The 15,405-nt window shown below is 46.1% G+C and overlaps 1 protein-coding gene across 2 annotated transcripts in view; it reads left to right on the top strand.

Moving 5' to 3' along the window:
* The first annotated feature begins 2,522 nt into the window (after positions 1-2,522).
* Positions 2,523-15,405, top strand: part of STUM (stum, mechanosensory transduction mediator homolog) — a 63,076-nt gene continuing 50,193 nt past the window's right edge. For both annotated transcript variants that reach the window (XM_066611659.1, XM_066611658.1), the window contains exon 1: positions 2,523-2,718. In XM_066611659.1, coding sequence (XP_066467756.1) covers positions 2,523-2,718 — 196 coding nt within the window. The remainder of the gene's footprint in view (positions 2,719-15,405) is intronic.

Genomic DNA, 15,405 nt, shown 5'->3' with positions numbered 1-15,405 from the left:
ATGAAATGAGTGGTTGTGTGGGAGACAAGCAAAGAAATCATATAAGAAAGTGTAGGTGGGCCAAAACTAGCAGAATTGTGTTCCAGTAAGTGCCAACATACAAAAGGCTTGTATGTTACACCAGAGCAAATGGTATATTTTGGGAGATTTTAGCCAACACCTGTTAATTTCTTATTGTCTAATTCTGTTGTGTCTGCCCATGCAATGTGATATGATAATGCCCACACTCTTTCAGGTGAACTGTGTGTTTGCACAGGTTCAAATCTAAGTTTGCTTGTCTATACAACAACCATAAAAACATTTCAAAATCTTTTCTTGGTTTAGATGTCTTCAGATGTCCGTGGCTCTCCTAAGAACGTAGTCAGAAAGTTTGAACAAACACGGTTTTGTCCATGTCTTTTTGTGGACAGACCACAACGGCATTTAATGTCATTGAATCTTCATGGGTCTTATGCGGCTCGTTCAACTGAATCAAACAGGTGGAAGCTTCTTGTGATGCCAGCGTTAAACCAAAAGTGCAGGAAGCTGTAACTGCAAAAAGAGAGCACTGTGTGTGGTGTAAGATGTTGTGCAAATTGCATTTTGCAGATTGTACTATCCACACTGATCCTGCTAATATCCTTTCCAGTATGCAATTTATAGAGGACTTCAAGTTAGTTTTGTGGCGCTCAGATGTACGGACTCAGTGCAGATGAGACCTAAAAACAAATGCTTCTAAACAGCAGTATTTAAAGTAAGCTCAAAGCCACTGCTGGCCCACCAAAGGGACCTGATGAATCCCAAAGCCAGGCTTTTATTTGGGCGCCGGGGGGGGGGGTGTCCTGATCCACTGCTTTGTTCAGCAGGAGTGCTGCTAGTCCTATTCTTGTCCAATACAATGGGTACATTCTTGGGTTATGTAATCTGCACCCATATCTAAACAGCTGGAACTGCAGAATGTCAGAAGAGGTGCCTATTTGGAAATAATATGATGAATAATACGGAAATAATAACTCTAGACCCTCTTTTGGATTATTTTGTCCTATGGACATCTTTCTCCAAAATGGATAGCATATTCAATGGACCCCCACTTTACAATGCTTTCAACTTTACGATCAAATCATTTTACAGTGGACTCTCCGTAACAAAAAAGAAGGAAAAGCTAGCAAGGCGTAGAGCCTCATTGCCACCTCCACCTGCTGGTACCATGCAAGCTGAGATGAGATCCCTCCACCCCTCTCACAGCAGCTGCAGACCCATACATTGCCTTGTGTGCAAAAGAAGCCAAAGAGGCAGTACCACCACTATCATTCCTTCCTGTTGCAATGATTTCCCGTTGACATATTTTATATAGGTTGCTCTGGGAGCCTTGTCAGTTGAAGGGTGGGATACAAGTATTTTAAAGAAAGAGAACATAAGAAGAGCACAAGAAGGGCAGGTCAAAGACCCATCAAGTTCAGCTTCCTGTATCTCACATTGGCCCACTAGATGCCTTAGGGAGACACAAGACAACAAGATACCTGCATCTTGGTGCCACTCCCTTGCAAACAACTAATATATGCAAACAGTCTTGTGCCATCTTGGTTCTTAGCTTTTTTTCTGGCTGGGTTTTTGTGCTTTTAACCCTTCTGAAATAAGAAGTTCAGAAGGTACAGCTTTTCTTAGCACCCTTTTTAAGCTGATGAGAGAGGGGAAGAGCTGCTAAATTTCTGCTTATAGTCATGAAAGGTTCGGAAGCCCCTGGCCAACGCCAAGCGGGCAAAACAACTTGTATGGAGGTGTAGCATTAATGACCCAGGGCCCAATCCTATCCAACTTTCCAGCACCGGTGCAGCCACAAGGCAGCCCCCAGGTAAGGGAACACATGTTCCCACACTTTGAGGAGGCCTGAGTGACTGCCTCTCCACCACAGGGTGCAGCACACGGCCCATTGGTACAGTTGTACCAGCACTGGAAAATTGGATAGGATTGGGCTCCCTGTTGCCACGAAAGCAACTTGAGAATTTTCTCGTGGCATCTTTTTGGTCTTTTGGGAGAGGGAGAGACACTCTTAGAGCAGCAATTTCCAACCACTGTGCCATGGCACATTGGTGTGCCGCAAATGGTCCGCAGGTGTGCCTCAGACATTTGTGGGGGGAGGGTCATTTATTAGTAGGGCCACTGGGGGATGTGAGTCCCATACCAGCAGCAGCATGGTCAACAACCTGCGAGTGAGTGGGTGAGTCATCAGTGCGCCAGGAGTGAAAAGTGTCCGTGTGCCCTGAGTGAGTGCCAGGAGTGAAAAATCCCTGAGTGCGTGAGGGAGGCTGAGGGAGGCCAGGCGCGCTTTTGGCAGGGAGGGCGCGCGCCTGAGTGCGCGAGGGCGGCTGCGGGGGGGGGGGGCTTTGTCGAGCGTGCGCCTCGCAGTCTCTTTAAACGGAGGGCTGGCAGCCCGGGCGCGTGTTCACTCGCACTTCTGCTACTCCGGAGGCGCCCGCTTCGACAGTCCCCCTCTGGAGTGACCCTCGCGGGGCGCGCCCGCCTTCGCTGCTCCAGCAGGCGCCATGGACCCCGGTGCCAAGGAAGGGGACGCGGCCGGGGCCGGGGAGTCCGGGCGGGGGGCGGCGGCGGCCGCCTCCTCGGGCGGGGTGGTGGTGCAAGTGCGCGAGAAGAAGGGCCCCCTGCGCGCCGCCATCCCCTACATGCCCTTCCCGGTGGCCGTCATCTGCCTCTTCCTCAACACCTTCGTGCCCGGGCTGGGTGAGTGCGCGCGCCCCGGGGAGCGAGTGGAGAGCCGGGCCGGGGCTGCTGCTGGGTGCTCGGCCAGGCAGGCGTGCCACTCCCAGCCCAGGCGGCAGGGCGGGCTGGTCCTCTCCGCCCAGGAGCACTTTCTTCCCGGGACGCTGGGGAGGGGGGTCCTGCCGGGATGACGACGACGGAGGGCTCGAGCCCCTCCCTCCCCACGGTCATTTGGGGACCCCAGCCCCCGAGAGGCTCGAGGCAGCTCACGCGCTCCAAGCGCCGCTGAGTTGGGGAGGCAGAAGCTCTTCACGCCGGACAACCTGCTGCTGCTCTGGGGACCTGGCGGGCTTCAGAGTGGGGTGCGGAGAGCTGAGGGTTCTGCACCAGCCCCGCTGCCAGGCAAACAGATGCAGGGGATGGAGAGGGTGGAGGGAGGGATGCTCTTCTTCACACCACACCAGGACCAGGGGGCAGCCGCTAGCATTGAGTGTTGCGGGAGTTGGGACAGACAAAAGACAATATTTTTTTCCCCAGCATGGAATGAGTCTGTGGAACTCCTTGCCGCAGGACGTAGTGATGGCATCTGGCTTGGATGCCTTTGAAAAGGGGATTGGACCGATTTCTGGAGGAAAACTCCATCATAGCTTACAAGCCACGATGGCTATGTGCAACTTCCTGGTTTTAGAAGTGGGCTACCTCAGAATGCCAGTGTAAGGGAGGGCACCAGGATGCAGGTCTCTTGTGGTTTTCTGTGCCCCCTGAGGCATCTGGTGGGCCACTGTGAGATACCTCTATGACCTGATCCAGCCGGGCTCTTCTTATGTTCTAGGAGCCTTACCTTGGAGTGCTCAGGGTGGGGGCAAGCCTGGAGAAAGCAAAGACCATGTCCCATAGATAAGCAAACCCACTTTAGCCCTTCTTCTTCTGCACATCTTTCTCACAGGTTTTGGTTTTCTGCAGGGTGTAGTGATTTTTACAGCTAGAATATAAGAGTGCTGGATTCTTTCATTCCAAAGCCCTCTCTTGTCTAACCTGTTGCTTCTCACCATGACCAAGCATATACCTCTGAGAAACCCACAGGCAGACAGGAGGTGTTCTCAATTGGTTTTGTTTCTCAGTGGTTGATTCTTAGTGGTGACAGGTTCTCTCTGAAAATGGTCACCACCACGACTGAGAGTCGAGCAGCCTCTTATAGCTCAGATAAACCATCCTCCATTACTTTGAGGGTGCAAAACCATCTAAGCCACTGAATCAGTGGTCACCCCCACATCCTGTGGCAGGCAGTATCATACTACTTGTCTATCTCAAGCCTACTGCCAATCACCTTTCTGTTTTTTTCAGTGCTTGCAGTGACTCTGATCTGTGTTAGTGATTTTGAGTGCTCTGTTTTCTGAATGAATTGTCAGCACCAACATAATATGTTTACCAGTGCTGCATCCCGGTGTCTGCCACTCTTGTTAAAATGTTACAGAAGGATGGCTGGGGGTGCAGCAACTTCTGTATCAGTGGTGAAAACTGAAAAATGCCCAGTTTGCATCCTTTGTCTTTGAGACTTTAAAGCTTGCATGTCCCTCCCTGGGCAAAATGTTACATCGTTAGCTTTCCCCCTCATTTATTCACAAAATTCTCATTCAGGAAGGCATCATTTCTCCATTGACACCCGTTAAAATTTCTGCATAGCAGAAACAGTACTCTTTCAAGGGATGAAACGTCTTCAAACTAAGTGGAAAATGAGCTTTTTTAAAACAAGTGTTGGATTAAGGAAAAGGAGCAAAAACAGAGACACAATTCTCCTTCCAGGATTTATCAAAGAGCAGGCTGCCACCTTTGTTCCTGTGACAGGTGCTGTGCCTCTTACAGCTGCACAAGAGGCAGACATTCAGCAGGTATAGCTTTTCCCAACACAGAAATGCAGTAATGAGGGATTGGTATCTAGAAAGTTACACTTACTTCATTTCTACCTTCCATAAAAGACAGGGTTTGTTTCCAGACATGATTCAAGGGACAGGTTATTACTTTTAACGACTTTTGTGGTTAAGGACCAGGATACCTGAAGGACCATATCCTTTCATATTAATCTACTCATCCACTAAGATCTGGAAGGGAGGCTCTCTTATGTGTCCCATGGCTATCTGAGGCTAGGCTGGCAGTAATGTGTCACTGTGGTATTGGCAGCCACCACTCTTTGGAATTCTTTGTCACCTGATGTACTCCTGGACTCCTCCCTGTCAGACTTTTGCTGGGAACTTGAATAAATGACTCTTTAATCAGATATTTCCAGGGCTATTTTGTTTTAGTTGTGCTTGTTCTGTTTTAATTCTGTTTTGGTTAAAGTGTTTTGCTATTAACTTTTTTTTTAAATTGCATGATTGTATTGATATCATTCTTTTTATTGTTGTAACAGCTTTGAGTCCCCTAGTGGGAGAAAATGGGAGATTTGGTTTAAATAATAAAAAAAGCACAAAGCCTCGGGCTGGAACAAACGTGGCAGGCTTACAGTAGGATCCATTGTTTAATTCCCATAAATGCATGTATTTTAGAAGCATGCAATTTCACCTTGTAAAACGTAATATTGAAGAGTAAAAACATAATATTGAAGAGTATTTTATAATGACAGCGAGAGAGAAATTGTAATAACAATGAAAAGAATGAATGAGCCTCCATGATGCAGTGCAATAGAACCACGTCCTAAGGGGTAACTGGCAGTTCCTTTCTGATAGCAAGATAATTGGCTGCCACGTGCTTGTTGAATTTGTCAAGGTCTTGCAGCTACTGAGGGTGTTAAAAGAGCCTGCATTCTTTGAACATTTCCTGAACAAATTGCAGGAACTCTAGATGTTCTATGGAGCTGCATTTGGATTTGAGAACTCCAGAAGTCAAACAAAAGAAATTCTTCCTTTGTTTCTAGCATAACAAGACTTTGAATGGAGTTAAAATAGGCATCACACCACTAATCACTGTTTTACAGAACCAATACTGTAGCAGTGGTTGATTCCCACTGCCTTTACTAGAACATAGTGCACTAATAGCAAGTTCAGTATAAATATTAAGCTACATATCCACATATAATTATGTCTTTAGTTTGGGACATAGCTGTCAGTACAACGGTCTTCCCTGGATTTTATTTCACTTCCTTTAATCGCTTGTTCCCTGACATCAATTGCTGGTAGCCAAGTTACTTCATCTGAGGCTACAGCCTCGGTGCCATATTGTTCAATCTTTTAGTTTTTACTTTCCTAAGACCAAGGTCTAAAAATGATGCTCTTTTTCTTTGACCTACTTAGAGGTGAAGAATCAGTTTCTCTTTTTTAGACCCAATCTTTAAACACAATGTACCTTTTAGATTAGAAATTTTTAATAATTAGGAATATTCTTGTATCTCCTGTTCCTCTTCTGGAGAACTTGGATCTCGCCTTAGTAATTCATTCATTAGTTACTTCCAAAGTGGTGTAATAGGCTCTATGAGGGTCTTGAGTGTTCAGAAACTACAATTGTCAAAACAAGAATTAATGCTGCATTCACTGGGGTGTCTCCAAGGGATCATATTACCCCTACATGTGAGCTGTGTTGGTTACTAGGTCATTTCTGGGCTCAACTCAAGGTACTGGTTATTGCCTTTGAAGCCCTTAACACTACAGGACCTGAGTAGCTTAATGGCTGCCTTCTCCTATACAAGTCCACTTGTGCTCTCAGGTCATCAAGAAAAGTCTTGTTCTGGGTGGCGTTAGTATGTAACATGGATACTAGGAGCAGAACCTTATCGGTGATGGCACCAACCCAAGGAACTCTCTGCCTATAAAGCACCCAATCTATACTAGTTTCAGCACATTGTATAAACATGACTCTTGATTTTGGGTGGATGATGTTTTTGTTGTTATCTTGTTTATTTTTTGTTTCTTTTAAGAAGTGATAGGTTTTTGTTTATACTGATGATTTTTGTTTTAATTCTTTGTACACCACCTTGGGCTGCCCTTGGAGTTGGAAAGGCAGGCTATAAATGCTTTTAAAATAATAAGTGGGTATGTCTTGTCTCTTCAGCATGGTCTCTTACACTCAGATCGTACCCATATGTGCATTCTGACCCTATGTTTGCTTATTTGCAAATAAATTCTATTAAGCTCAGTGGAATTTATTCCCAAGAAACTGGGCATAGGGTTGCAACCTCAGTGATTTGCCTTCTGTCATGTTACTCACTTCTTGCCTTGCTCTCCAGCTTTTCATAATCCTGTTATGAAATGACATGTTATTGCTATTTTGAATGTTTACAAAGTGCTTTAAAAAAAACACACCATCCGGACTGAATCAGCAATATTCATTTGCTTTTTTGTCACTTTTCACCTCTCTGAGCACAATCACAGGAAAGGAAGTAGCAGAATGTCACTTTAGTCACATCAGAATTTTCTGCCTCTTGGAGTAAAAGCATCATACCCCCATATGCCAAAACAGGAATAGTGTGTAGTATGTTCCGTCTCCTTTAGTTGTTTTTAAAAGTAATGATGGAAATGTCACAGTGTGAATGTATAAAGCATCTGGGAAAGGATGCCAAAGCTATTACAGCATCTCTCTCTCCTTTGTACATTTGTATCGGCAGTCTCGCAGTGGCAGTCATAGCAATTTCAAACATTCTTAATCTAGAATTAATATCCGTGCCTCCAAACCACCCTCCTACCTCCCCTCTGCTGCCTGGTGTGACTTTACCTGGTCCATTGGGTAGAAGGCTTGGATGCAGCATCAGTGGGGCAGCGCTGGCCTCCCTACCAGTGCTGCTTACTCTCTGGGTGCACCACCTCTGCTGGTGCAGGGACCACTGAGCCAGTGGATCTTGTGGTTTGAATTGCGGTCTCAGTCATGCACATTACATGAGGACACCTGCAAGTGTAGCTGTCTGATTTGCACAGTCTGTTTTTGTGCAAGTGAGCCTTTGTATGGTGCACATGATGACAGCATGTCTGAGGGAGGCCATGCTGGTCCTCCATGATGCAAATGGGAGTATTGGCCAGCTGAGCATATAAATAAGGATCTGTAAATAAGGGGATAAACGAGAGTCCCCTTGAGTCCACTTTAGGACTTCTTTGTGAGCTTTCCAGGTGATGGTGGTGGTCTTGTCCTCAATCTGGAGTAAGTTTGTGAAAACCAAGTGAGTGGATAGCTTGTTGTCTTTTCAGATCACATGTTCAATTACTGCCTGCCCAGAGGTTATAGTTGTACAGTTGTGCCTCCGCATCCACAGGGGTTCCGTTCTGGAACCCCTGCAGATGCTGAAATCTGCAGATAATGAAATCAGCCAAAATTGGCTGAAAATCAGAAGTTGTGATTTTCAGCCTTCTATAGGCCTTAGAAGGCCTTCTGAGGATTGGGGAGGCCATGTGTGGCTTCCCCTGGCCCTCAGAAGGCCCTCCAGTCATTAGCAGAATGCAGTTCCGTTCACATTCAGAGGACCAGGTCCAGCTGAACCCTTGGGTTTGGAACACGCAGTTAGATAAAACTGTGGGTCCCAAATCCATGGATAATCAGTCTGGACCTGTACAGGATATCCCTTGGGGAGGTCAGAAGGTTGAGGAGCCAGACTTGTTAGGCCTTGGTTCAGAAATGGCAGATTTCTTGACTGGATACAGGGAAGGAATACTGTGTAGACACAAGGCCAGGGTTTTCTACCAATGCTGACATGGGGTGAAATTGGGCATCTGCCAGGGGTTTGTGTGTGTGAGGAACTGTTCTCTTTACCTCCTTCTTCAGACTTACCAAGCTTCTTCAGACCCACCAAGCTCCTCAGCTATAGTCCTGAGTAGTGTGAACCTATTAATTGTTGCCCACTGATAATGCTTTCTGCTGCAGAGAACTTGGTAGCCCAGCATGCCAGTGGGGTTACACACATTACAGTGAAAGTGAGGGAGAAGGAAGCAAGACTACCTTGGCATCTTCTGAGTAGCCAAACCTATTCTTAGTTTTGCATCTTGGTTGTAACATGTATGACTAACCTACAGAAGATACTTGTGTGGATAAAGTGGGAAGAGAGAAACTAGGGTAGCTGCCCTGAGGTCCTTGGAGGAAGCGTGGAATAAAAATATTATACATAACATGAAAAATGAGGGCATTTGTTCATTTCCAGGGTTTCATGGATCTGTTTTAAGAGCCAGTTCATTGGTTTAATCAAACTCATCTTTATGTTTTTCTTCCTCAAAGGAGCTCAATTCATGGCCATACTGAAAATGCCTACTGTTTGTCATGTGGTGAAATGGTTTCGCCATGTACTTGACTTGCAATAAAGCTGACATTTATCAGCAGAGAGAGAGAGAGAGAGAGAGAGAGAGAGAGAGAGAGAGAGAGAGAGATTTGCTTGCAGCTCAGTCTACACAGCCACTTGTCATCTGCTGCCCTCAGCCTACATTCCTGACACGTGACTTCACTATAAGAGCTTGAGGTTTCTTTCAGCTATTGGCAAGAGCAATTTTCTTAGTAGAAAATATGATCAAAAATTGCTTTTCTTTAAAAGACAAAGGGCCCAATCCTATCCAATTTTCCAGTGCCGGTGCTGCTGTGTCAATGGGGTATACACTGCTTCCTGTGATGGGAAGGCAGTCACAGAGGCCTCCTCAAGGTATGGGAACATTTGTTCCCTTAAGTTGGGGCTGCATTGAGGTTACACTGGTGCTGGAAAGTTGAATAAGATTGGGCCCTCAGACTCCAGCTGTACAATTTTACTACCATACTATTTCACGGTAGCAACTCCAGGCATTTCAAGAACATTGTCTAGGTTTCAGGATGCTGTGCCATGGTATTGACATATAACCTAGCTCAATGGATGAGCATGCAAACAGTTGCTGTAAAGCACGTTGTAGCCTCAGGGAGGCTAATGGCAGAAAGGCCTGCACTGGAGCTGCACAGTAGAAAACCAGACAAGTAGGATGCTGGATGGCAGGGAGGGAATATTTCAGGGTGGGGAGGAGGGCAGTTCAGGCCAGAGAAGGGGCATGGATGCTTGGGATACAGTGATGGCCTTTTTGGCACCGCTGTATCATGGCATAGGCAGCCTGAATTGGAATGAGTTGGAATAGAATTTCACTGTTGCAGTGAAATTAGACTGCTTGTAGATGACTGATTTGCAACAGTTAGAAATACTTCAGTGGCAAAATAGAAAAGTACGTTAATTAAAAATGTGACTACACAATTTGGTTTTTAAAATACTGCTACAACAGTTTAGATCTTCCCTTATCTGTTTTGTTTTGGCAGTGACTTTAACAGTAGTCTAATGGAAGCAAAAACATGATAGATATGTGAAAGAAATGAAAAGATATAGATGAAGACAGTGAGAGAGAGACACATTTGACTGTCAATGATGAAAGGTGGTCAATGGTGTGTAGTTATGACAGTGAAGTATTTCAAGAAAAATTGTCAGTGCTGGAAAAAGCTTTATTTTAACCCCGATAGCATAGCGGGATGAATTTCAATGACTAGGTAGTGTGACCTTCTCTTCTGTGAGTTTAATTACTTCTACTTTAATGAGAGCTTCTTAAAGTGTTCCCCTGACTAAAATTAAAGTCTCTTTGTCCAAAGGTAATGGAAGCATATCTTTCTACCTTGGGGGAAAGTATCTTGACATAGAAGAGGATGTAGGACAGGCAACATTGTTTATCTTTCTCTACTAGTCTGTCTATATAAATTATGTTTAACAAGTTCTTTCCTCAAAGGTTTTGTAGACTAATATAATATAGTGATAATCAATATTCAATGGAGCAGATTTAGAGCCCAATCCTGGGCTCGCTGCATCAGCTTACCACCGGGCAAGTGCCCATACTAGCCCAACGCTGGCCGGCACTGGGTTAGCGCTGGGCAGGCACCCAGCCTCCGCTGCTTGGCAGTCGCACAGATCGCCGAGCCACGGAGAGGAAAGCGGGGGCTGGGGGGAGGCAGGGAGAAAGCATTCCCGGGAGGGGGAATGTGGGGAGAATGTGGGTGGGAGGCGTGCTGGGGGGAGGGAGTGGGGGGAGAGGTGTGGGTCCGGTGGAGCTCTGCTCCACCGGATCCAGAGCGTTCGTGTGGGGCTTGGTGCCTGACACGAATGCTCTTAATTCACCGCCAACCTTTGGTTGGTGGTGAATCGAGTAGCCCCATTGCAGGGCTACTTCCCTTATCTGGAAGAAGGGGATGAAAGTCCCCTTCTCCCGAGGTGCTGCCTGTGGCTGTCGTTGCCACACAGGATGCAGCAGCAGCAGTTTACGGTGCCACCACAGCCACGTGCCATGGGAGCTCAGGACTGGGCTGTCAGATTGTTTCCATGGTACAGGTTTTTACTTTAAAAGGTATTTTACTATTCTAGGGCATTAAACTAAAAAATGAAAAGGCTATACAACCTGAATATTGGTCCTTCTTTTTAAGGATCACTTCCTCAGTTTGTCTGACAAAGCAATATAGGAGTTGCCTGCTGAGAGACTGTAAAAGTCTGGTAACATTTGTAAGTTGTCTTCCTAAATTTTAGATTCCAAATATCTTAACATCATGGCCAGAACTGGATGTTTGTGCCAGAGCTCCACCATTTATATGGTGAAGTGTGTGTGGATTGACTGCCAGAGTTACCTTGTATCCTATGTTCTGTGGGTGTGGTTTGGGAGGTTGGAAGGTGTTGAGATTTATTGGTACTTGTTATGTGTGCATGGCACCCGTGGGACTCCTCTAATCTATGCCTGGTCTGTGGCTGGCGTAGCGATTAGATGTTCCTCATTTTGAACCCCACCTTTGGGCTCCTGGCAATAGAGATTCACTGTATCAATGATGAGAAGTATCGCTTATAAATAAAGCCTCCTGCATTCCATTCAGGCCTAGGTGAGTGTGATTAAGACGTTCCCAGAGAAAAAGGGTTTGAGGGGTGTATGTCAGTGGGAAGTCCTTTCAGTGTGGAGTTACCTCCATGGGACGGGGCCACAGGGGCAGGGGTATCTCACACTCCCTCACCACTGCCCCCCCAAAAGCTGATATTCAGTGGCAGACCACCTCTGAAGCTGGTAGTTCAGCTGCTTCAGCAAGTTGTTGATAGACCCATCCTCCATAAATTCATCTAATCTCCTTTTAAAGCAATCTAAGATAACAGGTATCACCATAGCTTGTGCCAGTGACTTCTATTAATTAGGGCACAGTCCTAAGTGCCCCCTGGGCCAACACAAGTCCCTTGCACCGGCCCAGGAGAGTCATAAACATGCCATAAAGCACATTTGCAACTTCTTCCAAGTAAGCTCTGCTGGTGCACAGAGGTGCACCGGCCCGTGGAGGCCAGATCCAGACTCCGCAGTGGCAGCAGCAGATGAGTTCACACTGGCTGAACTCAGCTGGTGCAGATGTCTGGGGAGGGCGGGTGAAGGGCAGGGAGGAGGCATTTTGGGACGGGGAGGGCGGGTGGCGGGTGTGCCCATGGACAGGTGGGCAGGGAGCGGGAAGCGGGTCCAGGACCCAGCAATTTTGCCAGATCGTAGCTCCATTCCCAGGCAGTGCAAAGCGGCTGCCTGGCAGCTCCATTCTGCTCTTGTCAGGCGGCACAGATCTGAGTAGACCCATTGGGGTCACTGTGACTCTCCCCAGGGTAAGTTTCCCCTTGCCTTGGGCCAAGACTCATCTAGCCCCAAACTTGCACTGGATACAGCACAAGCCTACCAGCCTGCCTGTTCCAGCGTGAGTTAGGATTGTGTTGTTAATTAAATAGTGTGCAAAGAAGTTCTATGTCAAAGAGCGTGCAAAGAAACTGCCAACAAATTGTGCAGAAGGCAAAAGATAAACTTCTGTCTACCTTCTTTCTTCACAACAGGCATCATTTTATAAGCGTCAGTCCTGTTGAGCCCCACCCTTAGCCACATTTTTCTAAGTCACAAAAATGTAGCCTTTTTCCCTAAGGAAGGGGAATCCTTCCCTCTAATCATTTAGGCTATCCTTTTCTGTACCTTTTCCAAAACTACAATATCCCTTTTGAGAGGTGGTGGCCAGAACTGTCTGCAGTGTTCCAAATGCAGCTGTACCCTCATAGATTTATATAAAGGTATGGTACTAGTGGTCTTCTTTTAATCCCTCTCCTAACAGTCCCCATAATGAAATTTGCCTCCTTTCACCAGTGCTGTGCATCAAGCTGAACTGAACTGTCCACCCCATCTGAGAGATTGTTCCTGATTAGTCACCATAGCTCTGATGCATCCGTGTACATATGAAGCTAGGGTTTTTTTGCCCCAATGTGCATCATGTTACATTTCCCTTGAAAATAATTTGTCAATTTATTGCCCATGTACCAGTTTGAAAAGATCCTTTTAGCAGTGGCGTAACTAGGGTTTGTATCACCTTCCACAAGAGTCCAGTGTGTTACCCCAAGGTGGATCACCTCCCATGCAATAGGCAGGGCAGCACCTGAGGCGGTGGGTGTGGTGATGCACCATTGCCCTGCCCCGCTGGTTTTTTGGCTATAACTTTTGGTAGAATAGAGATATTTCAATGTGGTTTGTTTCATTGCATTCCGCATGAACTTACACATTGAATTATATATAGCATGATGATATTATTCAAAATTACCAAGATTTAAAAATTTTTGTCTAGTAGTGGCATTCACCTCCCTGTGCACGTCACCTGATGCGGCCAACACACCCCTAGCACTGTCTTTTAGAGCTGTTCAGCCTGCTTGAATCCAGAAAAACTTGGTGTGGCTCCAGATTGGCTACCATGCATTTCATCTCAACTCCAGTTATTAATGAAGTGCTTAAATAGCACTAGTCCCAAAATATAGTCTTTTGAGGACCCCACTGCTTCCTTACTTCCATTTTAAGAACTGTTTGTCCATACTCTCTGGTTCCTGTGCTTTAACCAGTCAACTGATCCATAGGAAACCCTGCCTTCTTATCCCATGACTGCTAAATATATTCTGGAACATATGGTAAAGGGCTTTGCCAACATCTTTTTGGAAGTCTAAGGGTGCAATCCTAACCCCTTCTGTCAGTGCTTTCCAGGGCACTGCAGCTCTGAGGCAAGAGAACAAACATTCCCTTACTTTGAGGAGGCCTCCATGAGTGACACCCAACTGCAGGATGCAGCACACGTCCCATTGGCAGCGCTGTGCCAGTGCTGGAAAGCACTGACATAAGGGATTAGGATTGTGCCCTAAGTGTATAATATCTGCACTCCAGCATGACATCTAGTTCCACTGCAAGTTCAGGCTCACTCTCTCTAGAAGGGGCAGTACCAATTTTAGATGTAGAAGTGGAAGGGATTTATGGCTGGTAAACAAAAAAAATAATTCTATTCAAAATGTCTTCTGCTCCGCTCTTGTTGCACTGGTCTTGATAATATGTACCTTCATAACATCATAATATGATAATGTTGTGGGCCTGTATATAGGAACTGAGAGATAGACTTGGCTGTGCCCCATAACTGGCAGACCATATACCTTTTGTGTGCCAGTCAGCGTGGGAAACAGATTTGGCTCCCCATTGTGCTTCTGAGTCAATACACTACGTTTTTGTCTCATTTCTCCTCTAAAGTGAATGCATTGCAAATAAAGTCTTTCAAAATACTGTAGCTGAAGAATGCTTATTCTGCAGCTTAAAAATCCTCTTTGAATGACTGCAGATGATCTGGATTGTGTACCCCACCTCAGTCTGTAAACATTTGTAAATAACTTACGTTCTTTGTAAGTACACTGGGGAAAACTGCTTATCTTGTAATGGTGCCTTGGGCAGGAAAGGAGTGACATCATGTGACGTGATGATGTAATGTGACTTCGCTTTGGGAAGCAACAGGAGTGTCCGCCCTTACAGCTGCAGCTGGGCCAAAATCACCCAAGCCATGGCTGTGAGTGCCCAGGCAGCAGGCGCTTCCATCACTTCCCAGCTCGGGAAGCAATAGGAGCAAGCATCTGCACTCGCAGCTGCAGCGAAATCACCTAGCCGGCTGCTGAGAGGGTGCATGTACACCAATCACTTCCCTAATTGGAAGCGATTGGAGTGCACACACACTCAGTGGCCAGTTGGGTGATTTTGCCCCAGCCGCTGCTGCAAGAGCACATGCTCTCCAATCACTTCTGAAGGATTTGAAGTGCACACGCTAGTGCCCACCTGCAGTGGGCACCCAGGGCTCTTGCCCTGTCTTACCCCAGGGCAGATACGCCCCTACTTGAATAGTTCTGATCCATTGGTTCTGCTCTGTGGTCTTCCTGTGTGAGTGTGTGTATATGTATGTGTGGAGGGAATTTCTCGGGTTAACCTTTTAGGTGTGGCTGTGAGGATAATGAGAAATGTATTGACATTTCCTGGCTCTAAGTGGAAGATAACCAAAGAGTTTCTAATTGGAAGTTAACCAATGAACTAGTCAAGTTTTGGGCATCAGTGTTCCTATTTTAATGATGCTGTGAAACTTAGAATACCTACTTGTTATTTTGCCAGCCTCTGAGTACATATAAAGGCAGCATATGTTTCTGTATCAGTATCTGGGCTTCAGACACTGCAGGGAGATTGTCTGAAATGGCTTAAAAATCTAGAAATATAAATGGATGTTCACGTATTCATTTTAATACGGGTCCATTACAAGTTACAAGCCATGATGTGTATGTGCAACCTCCTCATTTTAGAAATGGGCTATGTCAGCTGCAAGGGAGGGCACCAGGATGCAGGTCTCTTGTTATCAGGTGTGCTCCCTGGGGCATTTGGTGGGGCCGCTGTGAGATACAGGAAGCTGGACTAGATG

The sequence above is a fragment of the Tiliqua scincoides genome, chromosome 1 (assembly GCF_035046505.1).
Source record: "Tiliqua scincoides isolate rTilSci1 chromosome 1, rTilSci1.hap2, whole genome shotgun sequence".
Taxonomy (NCBI): domain Eukaryota; kingdom Metazoa; phylum Chordata; class Lepidosauria; order Squamata; family Scincidae; genus Tiliqua; species Tiliqua scincoides.
The sequence above is the reverse complement of the archived record's forward strand: the minus strand, read 5'-3'. Positions and strand labels throughout refer to the sequence as shown.